The sequence below is a fragment of the Alligator sinensis genome, unplaced genomic scaffold (genome assembly GCF_000455745.1).
Source record: "Alligator sinensis unplaced genomic scaffold, ASM45574v1 scaffold842_1, whole genome shotgun sequence".
In the NCBI taxonomy this organism is placed as follows: Eukaryota; Metazoa; Chordata; order Crocodylia; family Alligatoridae; genus Alligator; species Alligator sinensis.
In genome coordinates this window covers 760,800-782,050 of record NW_005842295.1, presented here as the reverse complement: position 1 = coordinate 782,050, position 21,251 = coordinate 760,800, and the positions used below count along the sequence as shown (strand labels likewise).

Genomic DNA, 21,251 nt, shown 5'->3' with positions numbered 1-21,251 from the left:
GGGGTTCCCTCAGGAAAGGGAAACCAAATAAGGCTGCTTCTTGGAAAAGTCCAGATGAAGAGCCTTTTTCATTTCCTCTGAAAAGGCAGGTTGATCCTTTCCAAGATGGATATGCTTGTTTATGCTACAAAGATGAGAAAGGAAGAAGAGAGGAAATAGAGTATCAATTCCTGGTTAAGAAAAGATACTTGACGTTGTATTGTGCAGCATTAACCAGCAAATGCCATTTTACTTAATATGCAACAGGAGACAAATTCATACATAAAAGGTACCCATCAGTCTCCCAATTTATGCCTCCTTAAATCTTCCCTCAATTTGAGTTTAGATTGAAATGACTCTATTACAAAATAAAAATGAAGTATTAAAAATCCTGAGGCACTTTATAAATACCTATTATAAAATCTAATACATTACACAAGACAAGTCCACACAGCCTTTCTCCTCATCCCACACCCATGGCAAACAACATAAGCCCTACTCACTCACTCCTACATGGGAGCTCCCAAGGTCAGAAGAAAGGCCATGTACACATCTGCATAGAGATGCTGAGCCATACTGGGCACTGACAGACATACAGCTCCTTGCTGTAACTCATGGCACTTCACAGAAAGTTCAATGAGTTAATGACCCTCCACCCCCAACCCAACAGAGATTTGCTGTTGGCTTGGGGGGGTCAGGGATCAAGCTGCACTGTGGAACCACTCCAGGAGGAGCTGTGTGCAGTCTCTCTCCCCTAGCCTTACCCCCCACCCCCACGTCCTCCCAGCTCCAGTGCTATCTTCATGATGGGAGGGGGAGAAGGGAGGGGAGGTAGCTCCGGGCTTTGGTTTGCCCAGCCTGCACTAGAGGGGGTTGTGTGGATTGGAGCCAGTTTCAACAGGATGGGTATTCTTCAATTCTTGTCCAGAGGGCAGGATCACATTCTTGCAAACTGTTGCCACTTACAAATGAGAGTGCTACTCCCAAATCTCAATTGCAACGGTAAGACTTCTCCTTTGGGTAGAATTACCAAATCCTTCGAAACTTCAAAAAATAGCACCATGATGAGGGGCTATCTACCTTAAGTATTGCAGTAGCAACAGAGATTGTCTTCCAAAGGATGTTTTCAGATAAATGCCTTTTTATTTACTGGATGTCAATTCTTTTCTCAGAATAAGAGTCCATAATTTCACACTAAAAATGTGTTTGTTTCAACCTGTCACAATGATGCCACTAAATAAGACAACACCTATATATATAGCAGCCAGTGCAGAGTTACTAAACTAGTCTCTCTTCTCTGAAATAGATATAATTCATTTTATTTTCTTTGAGTACTGCTGATTAACTGATACTGTACTCTATTATTTTTTTAAAAAGGAAATACTAAAGCATGGCCCTGTAGCAACGTCACCATATGGAGACATGTAGATGCACCCTCTATTTAACACAGGATGCTAACCTCTACACCAGAGATCAGATACTATCCAGTCCACTTTCCAGCCCTCTTTATGAACCTGAGCCCCTGCCCCTTGTATTTAATAGTCATTGAATAAAATGAAAGGAGAACAGCATGGTGCAGAAGTTTCTGCTACAGTGGAAGCAAAGGTTCAGGCTAGAACCCAAGGACTGCTCTCTTTATATGTACTAACAACATAAAATTCAATAACTATTCAACCAAAAATATATAAAATTACTATAAAATGACATCAGGTTCTTCAAGCCATACTGTATCCTACACATAGATTTGACTCATGACTTAATAGCAAATATACTATATTTTTGTCTGACATTTTATCTAAACAAAAGTGAAATAGAAATACTTCTTATCATTGCAAGATGCTCTTACCTCTTCCTTTGTCTTTTTTGATATGACTCTTAGCCAGTCTCCAATCATGCTGAGAACAGCCGCAAAGTAAGCAAGTCCTACAAGGATCCAAAACCAAACCACTGGCTTGTAGAAATCAAGGTATTCAATATCTGATCCACCTGAAAAAAAGCATGTCAGATTGGTACATGCAACATCATACTTAATGATTTCCTTTTCTCTCTTTTTTTATTTTATTTTATACATCTTGGCTAGGGACAGACATTACATATAAACTGGTTTAAGTGATCAGAAACTGGTTTAAATCTGTAACTGAGCAGGTATTCAGTACACATAAACTGGTTTCAAAAAGGCCAAGATCAGTTTAAGATAGACCTGGATGAATGTAGTTATCAAACTTAACTGAGTTAAGTTAAACCACTCTATTGAACTTCTGCACAAGATTCCCCCCCAACTCAAGTTAACTCACAGTCCCCCAATAACCCAGGATGCTTTGCACCTCCCTCACAAATCCACCCTCACAGGGTGGGCAGGCTAGCCTTGGCCCATGCTGTCTTCTCCAGTCAAGCAAGGCTGGGTCAGCCCCACCCCCAGGCTGCCACATTGCTGAGGCAGCAAAACCTGTTCTTCAGCCCTGGTCCTGCCTGCACCTGTCAGCCCAATAGGTTGGGGGGAGGAGGAGCAGAAGAAAAGAGCCCCCCACCCCCAGTCCTGACCCCAGCCCCACCCCCACAGGTGCGGTGGGGGAGGAGCAGTCCCTCCAGCCCAGGGCCAAGCCACCATCCAGCATCAACCAACATGGGGGGGATCCCTGTGCCTTAGCAGAGGATTCCCCATATCGAGCAGGTCCCCATAGCCCTGCCATTGCTGCAGCGGGTGATCAATCCCCCACCCCGTACAGTCCAGCAACAACTTAGACCACCCACACAGACATAGGCTGGTGAGGTGGGAAACAGTACCTCTAGCCTGGTCCTGAGCCAGTGCCAGACCATACTGAGGGGTTGGTAGGAGGAATTCCCCCTTTGTGCTGTTGGCAGGGCTCAGGAGACTCTGCCTGGGACAGGAGACGCCCTATACCTGGAGGGACTGTTCCACCCTACACCTGTGGGGCGGTCTTAAGCCAGTGTCAGACTGTGCTGAGGACTGGGAGCAGAGATTTTCCCCTCTGGCAGGGCTCGCTGAGACCCTGCCCAGGCCAGGGGACCCCGACTGCAGGTGGACAGCAGGGGTTTGGAGACCATGTGCTGGGCAGCCAATCAGGGATGGGACCTGCTCAGCTGCATTTGGGTGTCCTTGGCAGTGGGCAGCAGGCTGGGAAGCATGCTCTAGTGCTTCCTGCCCTCTGCTCTCAGCCACTACAGACATCTGCCTGCCTTTCCAGATTCAAAAGTGAATGCCAGTTCAATCTACTCAGTTTAAAGAAACCTACAAAGATTGAATCAATTCAGCCTCGGGCTTTTTGACTGTCTGTACTTAGCTCGTAATACTTACCTTTTTTCAACAGAGTTTTTGCTATCAGCACACTTTAAGAGTTTTCAAGAAAACAAAAGGAATGACATTCTCTGAACAAGACACTGTGGTCTAAATTCATCCATGGTAAAAGCTTTGAAATCAGTGGGATGAGAGAAAAGATCATTTTAAGTCAATGATTGTTAGTGGTTTCTAATCACTATAAAAATGGAAAATATTACATGGGTTCAGCTTCTAGACATCTGTTATCTACAAGCTAGCCAGTTCAAACAAGTAGGGATGCAAGGACTGAGATTCAACATGTGACTTTCCTCTCACCTCACCCAAAAATGTATGCTCTGCAACTTCCATATGTAGGTTAGTTTCAGGGAAGAATAAATAATATGTTCAGATCTGAAAGATGTTATTGTGGATGGAGATACATTTATTAAATATTTATCTACCTGGGCACTTAAATATTCCCTATTGCTTTAATAACTAAGTACCTCACAAACATTAAGATAGTGCCTAGTTGTTAAAAAGAGCAATCCATAAATCCAGACAATTACAGACCAGTTAACTAAATTCCAGCAATAGGTACAATCTTAAAACAGATTCTGAAGGAAAGAATAGATAAAGGCATGGAAGGAAATGGAAAATATGACCAAACACAATATGAGGCTATCAGAGGACAATTGTTTAAGCAAGATAACAGCTTTCTTCAATAAGGATGGGCTTGATTTTGTGCGAGACGGGAGTGGTCCGAGGCCCTCGGGGGCCTGCGCATGGCGGGCTGTGGCCAGCAGCCCGGACACACCGGGTCGGGGAATGCAGGCCAGCGGGCTAGAATTAGGCACGGACGCTTAGCGGTTGATTAAAGATTATTTTACTTACACCATAGATGGTCGCGGTGCAGGCAGGAAAACTTGCTTGAGTTGCAGTTACAAAACAAAACAAAACAAAACTTGAACCTGCAGGGCACGAGAGTACGTCGCAGGGGGTTTTCAGCGACGGGAAGATGCAAAACACGAGAGTACGTCGCAATGGGTTTTCGGTGACGGGAAGATAAACCTGCAGGACTCGAACCCGGACAGAGCTCTGGATACACTCACACGAAGTTTGCTAGGCTCCGTGGAACTTGCGCGCAGGGAAGGGGTTCGTTGAGGGATCGTTCGGCGACGGGGAGAGGCCAGAGGTTGATCAGACCCCTATAGCCTGCGCTGGGTTCGATAGCTCCGCAGCGCTTAGAGATCTTCACGAGACGTGAAGTTCTCCTCCTCCAGATGGTTGTGGAGTCCTCCCTTGGGGGGTTCTCCTTGGAGTTCTCCAACTTGGGCGGAAACCGCTCAAGCCTCTTATACGGCTGGCAAGCCAATCACTAGCCGCCACGTGGGAATAATTTAGAACTGGCCAATAGTGGGACACAAATTTGCATGCGAATGGCGGGAACTCCTTTGCACCGTGCATTTTCTCTTTGCAACTAAGAAATGCACCCTGCAAAGAAAGCTCCTAGTGGTGGGAAATAATTTAGCAGTGCCGAAGCGCGCACAAACAAAATCACACCCTTGGGTTGTGGCAGATTTGTCTAAATCTAAGTAAAAGTTGATACTGTACGTCTCAGGAAATTATTGGCCAAATTGGACAGAACAGGGATTAGAGCTACAGTCATGAGGTAGATATGGCTCTAAGGGAGACAAGAGCAAGTTATCTCGAAAGGAGAGTTATGTGATTGCAGAGCAGGTACCAGTTGTAAGACCTATCCTGTTCAACATTTTCATCACCAATCTTGGTACCAGCACTAGATGTATTCTCATGAAATTTAAGATTGAACTAGATACGTTTATAAAAGGGATAGTAAGTTAGGATAAGGAGTTCATCATAATTCATGTGATGTGAGGTCCTGTGTAGAGTCCCTAGGCTGGGACATAAAAGCAGGCCTCTTATAATGTAGAAGGTGTCAAAAAGCCTCACAGCTTTTCCTGGGACATTGGAATATTGACCAGAGCTAGGGCCTAGAGTTTTTTACTAAGGGCCTTGTTACATGATGCACTTTAATCTTCCCAAATGTTGATCAGTGTTAGCATTAGTTCAAGTTTAGAGTAATTACACATTCAGGCTAAAAATCTTCTCTGACTGTCCCCAATATGCACAGCTGGGACTTGTCAATAGAGGGCTGGCAAGCAGAGACATGATTAGGAGCTACAGCAGCCAGTTGTCCACCCAGAATAGGAGGGTGGGGAGAGAGGACACTGCATCCTGAGAGGCTGGAGGATTGAAACTTGGGCAGCTTATCTCTGGGAAGTGGTCACATATTCATGGAACACTGGCTGGACAATACAAACAAGAGATAAACCCACCCTGACATGGCATAACTTTAAGACACCTTAAGAGTAGGGCTGTGTGAAATTTCACCAGCAGTTTTGTTTCAACGCTGTTTCAATTCATTTCAAGCTCGAAACAGCAAAATCAAATGAAACAGAGAGCTGTAAAACAGCCTCAAAATGAAACAAGGCAAGTCGAAATGTTTTGAAAATTTTGGAACATTTTGAGTTTCAAAGCTCGAGCTGGGCTTGCCTGAAAGGAAACAGGAACTAAAGTAAGGAGAAGAGGGGGAAGGAGTGCTCTCATTATTGATTGTGTAAATGGCCAGTGACTGTCATCCTTTCCTGAGGTCTCTTCCAATCCCAGTGCTCTGGGGGAGGGATGGAAAAACTATATAAAAGGCAGCATTGTTTGAACTGCCCTGCTTTCTGCCTTGGTGTCAGTTGAGTGAGGGCGCACCTTAACACACACACACAGTGTCCCCCATGTCATGAGTTTTGTCTGTCAGCAGCTAGGGGTGCAGGACCCCAGAACCCAGAATCCCCCTGCACCTATCTCCTTAATAGCTGGCAGGCTTCAAAGCCACAGAAAGGCCTAGCAGGCCTGCAGTTTTCACCCCCCTGTGCCACAAGACAGGCACAGTCCCACAAGCACCCATGTCACAAGTTTTGCCTGTCAGCAGCCAGCGGTGCAGGGCCACAAAACCCAGAAGCCCCTGCACCTATTTCCTTGAAAGCTGGCAGGCTTTGTGGCCTCAGCAGGGGCTACCATCCCTGCAGCTTTCATCCTGCTGCACCTTAACACACACAGTATCACCCTTGTCACGAGTTTTGCTTGTCCGCAGCCTGATGTGCAGTTTCCCCCAAACCCCTTCACCTATCTCCTTGAAACTTGGCAGGCTTTGTGGCCTGACCAGGGGCTAGCCTGCCTGCAGTTTTGACCCCACTGTGGCTTAACACATACATGTAACATGATTTTTTTGCTTTCAAGATTTTGAGGTGCAGTTTCCCTGAAACCCCTATACCTATCTTCTTGACCCTTGGCAGGCTTCATGCCCTCAGAGGGGGCTACCATTCCTACAAGTTTCATGCAAATCAGGCCAGAAATGACAAAGTTATAGACTGTTTCATGCTTCCCTATTATAGCCCTTGGACGAAATGTTGTACCAGCAAAACAGTTTCAACAAAACAAAATGGAACAGCGGTTTTGAATCAAAATGAAATTCAAAATGAAACACTGTTCTGTCAAAACATCGAAACACAAGTCAAAACGGAACAGTGCTGTTTTGCACAGCTCTATTAAAGAGTACTTAAAACTAGTTTACACATCTAAGTATAAGAACAATCCAGGGGCTAAGAGCTCTCTGAGTCACCAAAAATTAATGTGTAACAAATCCCTAAGATGGACTAATGTTCCTGATAGTACTTAGAAAACCTAGAGGCTTCTGGCTGAAGAACCTTGCTTTTCTGCTCAGGATCATACCACTGCCTAAGTTGACTTCAGGAAGCTTGGATTCAATTTGGCAGGGTGGGGTTGCCTTATTTTGCAAGGTGGAGCCTAGTCCTTTTTCTAGGATCTGCTAAACATATATTATGCAACTGCTTCCTTGTGTTTACAGCGGCAGGGTATTGCCAGTACTGTCACCGCCACTGCTTTTATCTGTACTACAATGGTGCTCAACCTTCTGGACTCCAAGGCCAAATGAGTGGCAAGGGGCCAGTCCACAAGCCAGATTGAACCCTGCTCCCCAGGATTGGGCTTGAACACCCAGATCCAGACTGTACTGCCCCTACCTGGGCTCAGTGCCAGGATTGGAGGTCCCAGAGACCCGGCACCACCCCCACCCAGTTCTGTGAGCCAGAATTGGGGTCCCAGGACCCCATGCTGCCTCTATCTTGTCCAGTGTGCTGGGATTGGGCTCTGAACCACCTCCACTCATTCCTACATGTGGGGATTGAAGCCCTGAGACCCCATGCAGCACAGAAAAACCTTAGACAACATATGACTTCCACCTGGTCCTGCATCCAGGAATCAGGGCTTCATGCTACCTCCATCCAGATCCACATGATGGGATTAGACCCTGTGTCACCCTACATGTTGCCTCTGGCTTGCAAGACCATAGCCTACAGGTCTCTCCACAGAGCAGCAGATCAGGCAAGGAGGAGAAAACAGAACAGTAGGAAGGGTAAGATAAGGGGATCAGAGTGACACTTGGGGATGGCCAAACTGCCAAAAAAAATTTTGCCCCAACTGTTATGGGGGATTTTTGGTGATTCAGTCTTCACAAAAATATTAAGTTGCAACCAAATACATAATAAAGATTATTTGAATAAGGAAGGGAACAAGCTGAGGGTTGAGATAACAAGAGAGACATTCAGAGAGCTTTTGATGGATCTGAATGAATTCAGGTGAGCAGGAACTTCATCCCAGTGTACTGAAACAACTGGCAGAGGAGATCAGAGCCCTTGGCAATAATATTTATAAAGTCATGGGAGATGGGCAAGGTACCAGAAGACTTGAAAAGGGCCAATGTAGTCTCCCTCTTCAAAAAAGCCAAAAAGGAGGTTCTAAGGAACTACAATCTAGTTAGCTTCAACTCAATACTTGGAAAGCTACTTGACCTAAGGAAGTCCATTTGCAAGCATCTGAAGGAGGATCACAAGCAGACGGCATGGATTTAATAAGAACAAATTGTGTCAAACAAACTTAATCTGCTTCTTTGATAAAGTCATTACTTGGATAGATGAAGGGAATGCTGTGGATACAGTGTATCTGGACTGCAGCAGGCTTTTAACACCAGACTTTCTCATAAACAAACTAGAGAAATGTGGACTAGACAAAACTGCTGAAAGGTGGATACACACTGGTCCAATAACCACAAGCAAATTATACATTTATATAAAATACATTATATAAATTATAATTGGATCCATGTCAGAATAGGCAGGAGATTTTGAGTGGGGATCTGTCTTGTTTCCATGGCTGTTCAACATATTTATTAATGATCTGGCATAGAAAGCTTCTTGGACACATTTGCAGATGGCACAAAAGTGAGAAGGACTGCAAACATGTTGGAGAATAGGAGCACAATTCAGAAGAATCTTAACAGATTGGAAAGCTAGGCTGGAGCTAACAGGATGAAGCTCAGTGTTGACAATTGCAGGGTGCTACACCTCTGGAAGAATAATCAAAAGCACAAATACAAAATGGGTGACACCTAGCTGGATGACAGCACAGCAAGGAGGTACCTAGAAGTCTTGGTAGATAGCACTATCAATGTGAGGCTGCAGTGTGATGCAGCTACACAAAAGATGAATTCAGTTTGGGGATGTTTCAGTAGAAGCATGAGTATAAGGCACAGGAGATGATAATGCCTCTCTAATAGCCATTTGTTAGGCCTCATCTAGAACACTACATGCAGTTTTAGGCTCCACATTTTAAAAAACACATGGAGAAGTTAAAGAAGGCCCAGACGTAGATAACAAAAATGATAAAGGGCTTGGAAAACGAGTCATATGAGGACAGGTTGAAGAGAACAGGTATGTTCAGCTTGTGGACAAAGTGCTGAAGAGGGGACATGATAGCTGTCTTCAAATGCCTGAAGGGCTACAATAAAGAAGAGAAAAAACACTTTTTTTCTCTTGCTGCAAAGAGAAGGACATGGACCAATGGCTTGAAGTTGCAGCAAAGTAGATCTAGATTGGATATCAGGAAAAACTTCACTGTGGGTATGCCTCACAAGATGTTTACTGCAGTTGCCTAATTAGCTCCACAGTAAAGTCTTAGCATCTACATGTGTGACCCTATTAGGCCACAGTAAACTAATAAAAGCTGCCATAGGTTAATACTTGTAAACACAAATACTATCCTCTGGCAGCATTATCTATAGATTTCATAAACATTAGGGCTGGAAGGGACCTCATGAGATCATCGGGTCCAGCCCCCTGCCCAAGGGGCAGGAAGTCAGCTGGGTTCAGATGACTCCAGCAAGATAATTTACTCAGCCACAATGCATGTGTAGACACTGATGGGACTGGCTGGGGCACGAGGGTGCCTTAGTGTGGGGGTTGCCTCCCGGCTACCCCCACAGTGAAGCACCCTTGTATCCCAGCCAGCTCCTCCACAGCATGTTGAGCTGTGTTAGAGCAGCCCGTCTGGCAGCCCCTGACCCTCTGGCTTCCCAGGCTCCCTGCCAGCTGAAGCTGTGTCAACCTGGCTCAACAGTCCCAGGCACACATGTAAATTTGGTGCTCAGAAGCAATAAACTCTGGAGCGAACTGTGCCAGAGTTTATTCAGTTGTATTAATAGCACATGCAGACATGCCCTGTTAGAACAGAGAGAGAGTAGAATAGACTGCCTAGGGAAGTTGTTGAATCTCCATCATTAGAGGTGGTCAAGAAGAGGGTGGACAGGCATTGATCAAGGATGATCTAGGCATAGCTGAGACTATTTTCTATTATGAGCTTTGCTTCTGGGGTTTTCTGTTTATCACATGGGGCTGGGAGGGAATTTTTTCCCCTCCTGCTGCTCTGAGTCAGGGTTTTTTTGGGGAGGAGAGGGTGTTGTTCCTTTTTCCTCAGAGGCATTGGGCATTGGCTGCAGACAAGGCTGGGGATTTTGACTGGGATGTATCAGAGCTCCTGTTGGGTCTCAAACCTGCAGGTTCCTGACAATAGGATCTTGCCCCTCTGCTCATGGTCAGACTGATCGTCATATTTGGGGTCAAAAAGGAATTTTACCAATGGTCATATTGTTATGGACTATGAGGGTTTCTGCTTTCCTCTGTAGCAGGGGGCATGGACCTCTACCTGGGATCTTTCAAGCATATTTTAACAACCTTGTCAGCAGCAGGAGATTGGCTCCTGTGATCTCTTTGCTTTTTCTGTAGCAAATTAGGGTGTTATGACTTGTGTCATGTCAGGGTTGACTGTGTAGTTTTGCTAAGAGGTTAGTCATTGGATTTGTATTTGATTATTTGGATAAGGATGATCCTGCCTCAGAAAAGGGGTTGGACTAGACAACTTTTTGAGGTCCCTTCCAGCCCTACTTGTCTATGATTGTATTATGCCTTTGTAGTGCCTTGTGTATAGAATATGAAGTGGGTATGCTGCCCCCACTGCAAGCACCATCAGCTGAAGTAGCCCATGCAAGAGGAGCCCAGGATCATGATCTCAGGCTTCCCCTGCACCAGCAATAAGGTGCAATGGGATCTACTGTGCATTCCTACAATTGTGCCTCCTGCCATAAATATGTAGCATGGTGAGAGGAAGGAATGTGTGGATTATGCATCAGATCCCATTGCACCTTTCCCTGTACATGCAGAGAGGCCCTATTGAAAAGCAAGCCTTTGAATTCCACAGACACTCCCTTCATTACAAAGTTTTCAGTCAACACAAAGTATCTTATATTTCACACCACACATTGGCAGTAGCATCTGAGTCCGCTATATTTATTAGTTTATACAGTATCTGTTAATAGGCAATTAAACCATGAGATACATGTAAATAACATAGGATTGTCAAGTTCTATTGAAAGTTCTTCTTAATCAGGAAGTTATTTCTAATGACGATAAGCTTTCCTATAAAAATAATTGAGACCAATCATTTTTTTTTAATTTACTTTTAGATGAAATTCCAAAAATATGGAAAAAAGAATCTTACTTAAATAATACTGGTGCAATTTCACTGACTTTACTGATAGCATTGGAGTATAGAGAACATTTCAAAGCAATGTTTTACTTTGCTGTATTTCCAGACCAACATCTTTTTAAACTGAGTTTTGGGTGAAATTGCATATCAGTAATATAATGAAAGCAATTTTAAATAAATTTATTGTAATTTTAGAAACACAGATATCATGCAGGAAAAGAAAGAAAAATACTTCTTTCAAGCACAGAGCAGTAACAAAGAATAAGATTTAAACATACAAGAAAACCTGAATTATAAGGTTCACTGACAAATGTAAAATGAAGTTACCAACATTTAAAATGATGTAAAGATGCTGGCTTTTAAACAATTGCTTAAATGGGGTCTACTGTACAATGAAGCAAACTGGTATGAATGAGGGTCATAATACAACATATTATTTTACATGATATCATAAGATAAATAAAGATTGGTCAAATGCTACGGAATTATTCTGTAAGTAGAAGGAAATCATAAACGACCGATCCAAAACTAAATTTGCTACCTGATATTTTTCTTCTTTGTATACAATACACTATCTTTTAAAAGTGGGCTGTATTTAATCTTTAGAAAATGGTACAGTTCTTATGTCCTTTAATTAGGATGGCATATTGACATGGCATATTTAATGTAGATTTTTGTTTATAAAAATCAAAATTAAAATATTTTTGTATATGCTTCAGGACACAAAGAGAAAGACAAAAAAAGGAATATGACATTGCTAGAAATGGTCAGGAGAACAAACTATAAAGAAACCAGAGCTTCATTTTGTTGTGCTTTTTGATTCTCCGTTAACAGAGCACAGGAGATGGCATGCATAGCTTTATTTCTCCTCCTATCAAAAAGGAATACTGTTGCTTGGTTCAGCCTGCTCCCAAAGAAGCAGATTAGGAGGAGCTGCCAGCACAACTTCACTTTACAACAGACATTTTATTTATTTGTTTGTTTGAAAGGCTCTATGATACTCACTCCATTTTTACTGGCTGGCTCAAATATCAAATGTTAATTCTGTTACCAATAAGAATATCTGAAGTCCAGAAACAGTATATAGAAAGTCAAGGAAATCTTTCATAAAATGTATTGTTTGGTCTTGCAAGTGTTTTGTGAAAATCACAGGACATAAAGGAATAAATATTGTAAACATGCAAAACAATACAAAATATTTAAAAAATCCCAACCCCTAGTTCCCCCTCTAAAGCCTGGTCACACTGTATGACAAGGTTCTCTATTGACTGCAAAGACACAAGTGTGGTACATACCAGGGCTTCATTGGAGCAGAAAACAGTAAACCCCAATAAGGATGGATAGATAGCACTTACAAGAAGGAAATATAAGCCCTGAGGCAATATGCTCGCTTCTTCTCTTCCTCTGCCTCTTGGAAGCTTTCAGCAAATATGTTTAAACCACATGGAATTTTGTAATATAGTTAGCAGACAGTCTTATTAAATTAGATCCAATAGGTAAAAGAATGGGATTCAAATTGCTAATGCATCTGTATTGAAGTTAAAATTAATGGGATTCGTTAACTACTGAATCACAATTGAAATAAATTAATATGAGAGTGAATGTGTCTGCACTGGTATATGTGATTAGCCAGCTAATGAATTTAGATGTCCATGCCATAAGAAAGGCATTCACTATGTAATACATTTACATTAATTCTTATGCTGCATCATTATTTACTCAATATTGTTATTATCTTCATTCTAAAAGGCAGACTGTTGCATATAGCCATGAGGAAAGACTACACAATAGTCCTGGGAAGCAGTAATCTTGGGAAGCATGATGCCAACCTTAACTTGAAAATCTGTTTTTTGATTATTTATGCCTACCCCGTGACAAAGTACTGTTAATTGAAAGAAAAAATATATAGTCTAACTTGGCCAGGTTGTTTATGAGGCCCTGCTGCACTTGCTAATAACTGCTTTGAAGAACTGCTCTAATTGATCTGTGCACTGACTCAGTAATAACACATCTGACTTCCACATACTCTTTCTATGACAGGCTGGATGTGGTCTCCTTTACTGTATGAAGAGGAATATGGAATTCACCAAATCTGATGTCAGGTCCAATGAAATCAATAGGAATATTTCTGTGACTGCAATGAGGTTTTGAATCAGGGTACATGACATGACCCATACTGCTGCTGCCTTTGAAATGATTTTAGATTTTTCTTGGATAATGAAGCCTCCAGTAGATGGTTCTTTTGGCTCAGTTCTATATCAATTACTGAAGTAACAGAAGAATACTTTGAAAGAGAGTTAATCTTAATACAGACTTCAGGATTAAACATCCCTTATCATGAGCATTTTTTTTAAAACTACTTTCAAAGAAATGCATTTTTTTTTTGGTATTTTTAAAAGCAATCTTTGAGAAAAAATGGAAACTTTTTTTTAATGATTTGTTTTTCTTCAGAATTTTTTTTTTTTTAAATAGACAAAGAAAACCCACCAGTATTGGGTATTTTGAAGCAAATTTCAGGATAATGAGTTAGTTTACACTATAACTACTGCAGTCCTTGAGAGTGTTATGAGAGACCTCTATGAAGATTAACTTACTTCTGACTCCGGAGAATTGGAAAAGAGGGGTAGTATTTTTATGAAAAATGTTCATGAAGTGCATGCTTATAATGGGTTACTTGTTACATTGTTAAGTTAAAAAGGTGGCTGAATGTGAAAGGAAACAAACAGGAAAGGCAATGGTTTGACCTAGATAAGGAGCACATCATCACACGCTTGGTTATAGCCAGGCTATAGTGGTTATAGTGGTACAGGACTGTGCAGAGGCGCTCCTTGGCCCCAGTGATGGAGACATAGCTGTTTGACCAAGGCTGAGAAAACCTGCAGATTAAAAGATGCAAGTCAGTTAAAAAAGCAACCCTGTGGACCAAAGCAGACTGACTGAGAGCCAGGGAATTCAGCAAATAGGTTATAACTTGGGCCTCAAAAGGAAGCGGGGCACCAACATGAAGTCACATGAGCCTAGCCGCTGAAAGGCAATACTACACAAATAGTTCCATGTGTTCTTTTAAATACATTTCACTATGTGTACCCTTGGGTAAGCAAATCATGCTTTGCATGGACAAAGCTATTTCTGTGTTACTATTATTGTTGCAATGGGCTGCTGATACAGACTTGTACAGGTTCCAAGCCCATTCAGTCTACTTTCACTGCTGACAACCAGGGATGGTCATCCAGAGCCCCAAACAGCAACTGGATGATAGGTATAGTAGCATCTCAAAAAGAAACAGAAGCATAGGGTGGTCATTTTAAGGTGTGTCCTCAGGGGACAGTAGAAGGGTCTCAGAAGCGGCAGGGGGCAGCTTACCAAGGGATCATAACAAGCTATATTCTTGGGGACAATCAGACCAAGCCATTCAGTAAAAGTACTTGTGGGGAAGAAAACAGTCCAAGGTAACAGAAATTTAGGCCATCTTGGATTTATGTCCTGTAAGTAGCATCTTAATTCCACCTAAATGGGCAGCTGCTGAAGAATATGAAGCAAATTATAACATGTACCTTCAGCCTGCTCTATCCAAGAGATAAATGAGTTCATGCCAGAGAAAGCATGCTATGGGTAGTCAAGCCTTGAGATAATAAAGAATGGTTTATAATGTTAACCCAGTTCTTTCTGAGTGACTTAATAATATAATATTACTTGTTTTTACATTCTTTTAGACTCTTTCAGCAAAATAATGTCCTGTAGGGTAAGTAATATCACCTAGTGGTATTAGATCAGATGTGCTACAGTGCCTACAGTGTTCCACAACTATGATGTAAAGCAAAACCTGTCACTGTGATTATCCTGGTTTTCAGTTAGAGTATGAGCAATTTCACTGACTCCAGTACATTAACAGAAACATTTAGGTCAACATCTTAAAGTTCTCAGGCTGTGAATGTTCTCTCCGGGTGGTTGTAGACCTATCACTAATGCCAACGTACTGGAATTAAGCTCCCACACACTGGAAAGAACCAATAAAAACTTTAAGGCAGAGGTAGAAGTGAGCATAAGTGGTAAGCATAAGATTTATACACAAATTCTATCATGTATTGAACTAAACTGATTGTGATGTAAGTCTACAATATCGTTATACATAGCTATGAACATTCATGGCTAACAAACTATTTATTTATTATATTTACATTTCTGACTTCCCTCTAGTTTAGTGAATTTTTTTGAACATCTAATTTAATTTATATTCAGTGGATCAAGATGATCTCCTTCAGAAAGACTTGACAATACCTTCTCATTTGCAGTTTATCTATACTGCACTATTTATATATACAAAACATGTATTATTGCGTTAGAAAAAATTTAGCTTTCATACCAGCTTTAGTTCCTGAAAATTCTCCTATGCTATGGAAAGATGACAGAAATGACATGAGAAAGTTCTCTCCTTTTCACCTTCACAGATTTGTTTATAGGCTATTAAAGTCAATGGTTTTCCCCTTAAAGCAGGAAAAGACAATTTAGAATTGTTATGTCCTAAAGTTAAAAAGACTGTTCTGTAGGCGCTGTCTCATTTCATTTTGGGAAGTGAGAACTACAATAGCAAAGATTTCTTTACTTATGGAAAGTATTTATTTCCCATGGGAATAGCCTGAAGATTAGATGGTCTCTCAAATACCCAGTTCTACCACAATACTGAGTTATGCTCTACTTTGGAAGTTGTCTCTCTAGTTTAAATTATTTTATTAATATATTACATAGTATGTGTAACACAGTAATATACTGTGCAAGAGTAAAGGTAGTAAAATTGGGATGTGTGTTAATCAATTAAGCCCCTGCTACATGTTACACTTAAGATGTAATTGTAACCCAGCCACACATTAAAGCAATTAATGGCATCATAGAACAAGGAATAAGCCACAAAGTTATTCCACAAAAAAATGTGTCATAACTTTGTGGCTGGTTCCTATCATGCCATTATTTGAATGTTTGGACAGGTGTCCCCCATGGCTGGGAGCCCCATCAGCTGATGGAGCTAGCAGTCACATGGGTGCAACATGCCCCAAGTTCATCATGGGGGCACAGAAGGGAATTGGTGAGGTTTTATTCACCAAGGCGCCCCCGGGGGTTACAAGAAATAATGGCCACAAGCTAGCAGAGAGCAGATTTAGACTGGACATTAGGAAGAACTTCTTCACAGTTCGAGTGGCCAAGGTCTGGAATGGGCTCCCAAGGGAGGTGATGCTCTCCCCTACCCTGGGGGTCTTCAAGAGGAGGTTGGATATGCATCTAGCTGGGGTCATCTAGACCCAGCACTCTTCCCTGCCTATGCAGGGGGTCGGACTCGATGATCTATTGAGGTCCCTTCCGACCCTAACATCTATGAATCTATGAATCTATGCACCACCCGAGGCTGGGAGCCCACAACTGACAGGGCTCACAGTCGCAGGGGCACACCCTGCTTGTGTACCATGTCAGGACGTATGACTGTGGATTGTGCATCATGCCTTTACCTGCATATCTGGCAGGGGCCTTAGATACTAATGTTTAAGTAACAATCAAAGGTTGGCAGGATTCTGATCCCTATAAAAAAAGGAATGGCATTTTGATCTGATTTACACCAACACATATTCAGAGTAAATTTGTTTATACCGATGGAGTTACTCTGATTTATACCTTCGTAAAATGTAAATATATGAAAAGTGAAAAAAGGAGATCTAATAGATAGTAACACAGGAGTAAAGTCAGCACACTTTTTAATTCAGTCTTTTTTATTGAGTGTATCTTGTTCATTTTTTATAATTAGGAAAATAAAACCTTTAGCATTTTAATAATTAAATATATCATGTATTCATATACATATATTGCGTTTGATCCATGGATTGTTGCTCTGGATCCAGTCTAATATGGACAGACACCCTAGTAGGAGTGGTGCATTCCACATTTGGATGTTTGAAAAGATATTTCAGTTGAATAAATCATTTTTTTTAATGCAAGATATTGATCTATTTGGCACTTACAGTGAAACACTATCTTTTACTGGTCACTTTTAATTTCTTCAGCACATAGTATGGGTTTCACTTTGAAAGATCTGTCACTTTGTTTCATGTCATGAAAAAACTCCAACATTATGACATCCAACATTTGTTTTTGTGCCAAATTAGAAGAAAAATTCAAGAGATCAAACCCTTTTACAGGACAGGAGACACATACACTCCATTTTCAAAACACCAGACAGTTATTCCCTTGGCTATAAAATAGAACTCTCTCCTCATTCCTCTCCCTCCTTCCCACCTCCACAAGCCTATGTCTGGGGAGCTGCAATTGTCTACGCTTGCTTCAATTGAAGCTGAAAATTTTCACCAAACAGGAATTAGGCTCTAGATACAAGAAGGGATCTATTAATCTGCAGATTCCTGAAATCACTGATTATCTAGAAGTAATCAACAAAATAAAAACCTAATAAGTTTTATAGAATTTCAATTAAGACTTTGACTACCGCCTACAGTTCCATTACACTTGTCTAAATCAAAATTCTTCTTTTGGCCAGCTATTCTAGTATAATCTGTTGTCTACAAAAGCTATTTTAAGCCCTTGCTCATTTTTTTTATCCATTTTGTGTCTTGATTTCTGCAAAGTTTCACTTTTTTCTTAAAGTGATTTCTATTCAGGGGTAAGATGAGAGACTAAGGACTCAGCTACTCTAGTTAACTACAAGACAGGCAGTTAACTAGAAGTTGCAAACAGAGGCTGTGAATAACTGATTTTTTTCTCAGTCTGAAAAAACTGAAAAAACATTTTTTTCAAGTCAACTCCAAATGAAAATATTTTGAAATTGTCAACAAATTGAAGAGGTGGGGGAAAAATAAGGTGTAAAATATGTTTTAGTTATCCAGTAATACAATACCTTGTTTTATTCTTGAGAGTTTTTTAAATTTATTTTTAAATAAAACAAAAGAAAATTTCCTAACATAAAATTGTTTCAGAATTAAACATTTACTTTGAAAATGTTAAAACAAAACATTTCAACTTTGTAGGGCTTTTTCACCAAAATAAACCGCAATGCATAGAGTGTACCAGTCAATCCAAACCTGTAGTTTTTGATCAAAATAATTTTGTCAAATAATTTTTTTCAGCTCTTTTTGCAGAAAGCATGGCAGTGCCTTACAAATTTGCTTCAACTTAGACCAAAAAGGCCATCTATAAGAATGAAAGGCAAGAAAGAGAATAATTTGACCCAATTACACTGTACTCTTTGTACTGAGAGGATCAAGAAAGGAAATCTATTAGTAACCACTGTAATTGATTTTAGATGTGGACAGATAGGCCCCTGACAGACATTAAATTAAAAGCACACTGATATCTGATGTGTGATCCCAACCACGGTGCTTCCTGTCATGCCAGAGGGGCATGGCAGGAGGTGCAATTCTGGGGAATTAAGCATCAAATCCCAGCACACCATGCGGCCAGTGAAGCATGACCCCAGGCTCTCTCTGTACCAGCAAGTAGCAAGTTTGGCTCCTTGTGCTTCTCCAGCTAGGAACCCCAGTCATCTGACTGGCACTCCTAGCCTCTGGAGAACATGGGAGTCTTGAAAGGATGCAATGTATGCTAGATCCTTAGAATATTAGCCACATGCTCTATTAAAGGTGTGATAGAAACCAGCCATAATCTTATTACACATAATCTATACACATGGATTCTATACTGTCTTGAGGAGGATAGTAAGGGAGAAAGAAATATAACTGTAGATAATAGTGAGGATAAGTCAGAACATCCAGACTTCCAAAAAAATAGCATGACTAGTAACAGGCAACTGAACAAGGACAACAATTGTAAGTGCTTCTACACAAATACCGGAAGTCTAAAAAATAAGATGTGTGAATTAGAATGCCTGATATTAAATGGTGACTTTGATATAATAGGCATCTCAGAGACATGGTGGCAGGAGAATAATTAATGGGATACTGTTGTAACAGGTTACAAACTATACAGGAATGAGAGAATAGAATGCACAGGTACAGGAGTGGTACTGTACATTGTACTGTACGTTAAAGAAAGTATTGATAGTAACAGCATAAAAAAATTACCTGAAAGGAAAGCTATCATAGAATCGCTGTGAGTAGAAGTTCTATACTTGAATAAAAACAATATGTATTATGGCATGTATTCATTAGCAAGAACAGAAGCCATAATGAATATTGTTTTTATTCAAGTATGGAATTTCTACCCACAGCAATTCTATGGTAACTTTCCTTTCAGGTAATTTTTGTATGCTGTTACTATCTATAACAGGGGCAGGCAAAATATGGCCCCTCAGTCTGGATCCAGCCCACCAGGTGATCTCATCCAGGTCGTGCGTGCCCCCCATTTAACTGTACCCTGCCTAGCCCATGCACTTCACTCTCCCACTCAAGCTTGGGAGGGCCCCAGCCCAGCCCCAGCCAGCATTTACAGCTTTCAGGTGAGGCCACTGCTGTCACTGCTGCAGCAAATGGAGGACCTGGCCTTTAGTGACAGCTCCTCGTGTCCCTGCTGCAGCACTCCCTCTGGGCAGTAGGTAGAGAAGCTGCAGCTGGGCAGGAGTGTGAAGCTGGTGGCAGCCCAGGGCCTGCACCCAGCTGGGGGGTGGGAGCACAAAGCTTGGGTGGGCAGGGTGTGGGTGTGTGGGGTTTGTGAGGCATGAGGAAGGGTGGGGAGAGTGTGGGGATGCCTCCCATGATCTGCCCCATGGCGTACAACCCCTGCCACCGATTGCAGCAGCAGCAGGTCGCAAACCCTCGGGGTGTTCATGGCCCATGCAGACACAGCCACCCAGTGGTGCGTGGCTCCAGCCAGTTCCAGGAGCTCCACATGGTGGCAAGGAGTGGAGCCAGCTGGCTTGCCTCTATCTTTCAGGGCTCATGTGCAGCTCCCAGGACTCATGCACCACTGGAGGGAAGCACTGCACAATGGAGTTGGCCCCCTTCCCCACTCCCTACTTCCCAGCAGAGTTCCAGGAACTGCCTGTGGTGGCAGGGAGTGGGGAAGGCAGCCAGATCCATCACACCGGCCTTCCCACCTCCCCCTCCCCCACATGGTGTGCAAGTCCCAGGAGCTGCATGTGAGCCCCGCACAACAGAGGTGGGCCAGCCTGGCTCCACTCCTTGCTGCCACATGCAGCTCCCAGAACTGGATGGAGTTGCACACCACTGGGCAGCTGCACCTGTGCAGGCAAAGAGCACCCAAGTGCCTGCTGCTTCCTGCTGCTGCCTCCAGGGGGCAGGACAGCAGGGGTTGTGTACCAGGGGTTGCTGGTGTGGCAGAGGTTGTGTGCCATAGGGAGGGCATGTGAGGGGGTCCCCACACCCCCTTCACCCTCACTTAAATTCCATAAACCCCACACACTGACACTGTCCACACCCCTCCCTCATACATACATCCATATCCCCCAACATACCCTAAACCCCCACACACACACAGCCACACTCCCTCACAAACCCCAAACACAACCACCTACATATACACACCCCACCACACACTCATACCCACCTCCAACCACACCCTCCCCTCCCCCACACATCCTCCATCCTCACAGCCACACCCTTCCACAAACCCTGCACCTATAGACACACACACCTATCCACCCCCAACCACACCCCACACACTCCCCCACACACAATATACAAGAAAAAGACTTTGTTTTTAACTATTATGCAATCACCTCTGTACACACTATGCCCGCACTGTTTAATCTCTTTATTAGCGACTTGGACAAGGGGGTTCAAATTTGCTGACAACACCAAGATCTAGGGCAAGGTGGGCATGCTAGAAGGGAGGGAAAGGATACAGCTGGACCTGGACAGGTTACAGGGGTGGGCGAATGAGAATAGAATGAGATTCAGTACTGACAAGTGCAGGGTACTGCACTTGGGCAGTAAGAACCAGCAGCATACCTATAGGCTGGGGAACTGCCTTCTCAAAAGCACAGTGGCAGAAAGAGATCTTGGAATCATTATCGAGTCCAAAATGAACATGGGCCGCCAATGTGAGGATGCGGTTG

General features: G+C 42.4%; 1 protein-coding gene across 1 annotated transcript in view; it reads right to left on the bottom strand.

Moving 5' to 3' along the window:
- Positions 1 to 21,251, bottom strand: part of KCNK2 (potassium two pore domain channel subfamily K member 2) — a 187,350-nt gene that overhangs the window by 33,434 nt on the left and 132,665 nt on the right. Inside the window, exon 6 of the mRNA XM_025209570.1 lies at positions 1,826 to 1,965. Within this exon, the coding sequence (XP_025065355.1) occupies positions 1,826 to 1,965 (140 nt within the window). The remainder of the gene's footprint in view (positions 1 to 1,825; positions 1,966 to 21,251) is intronic.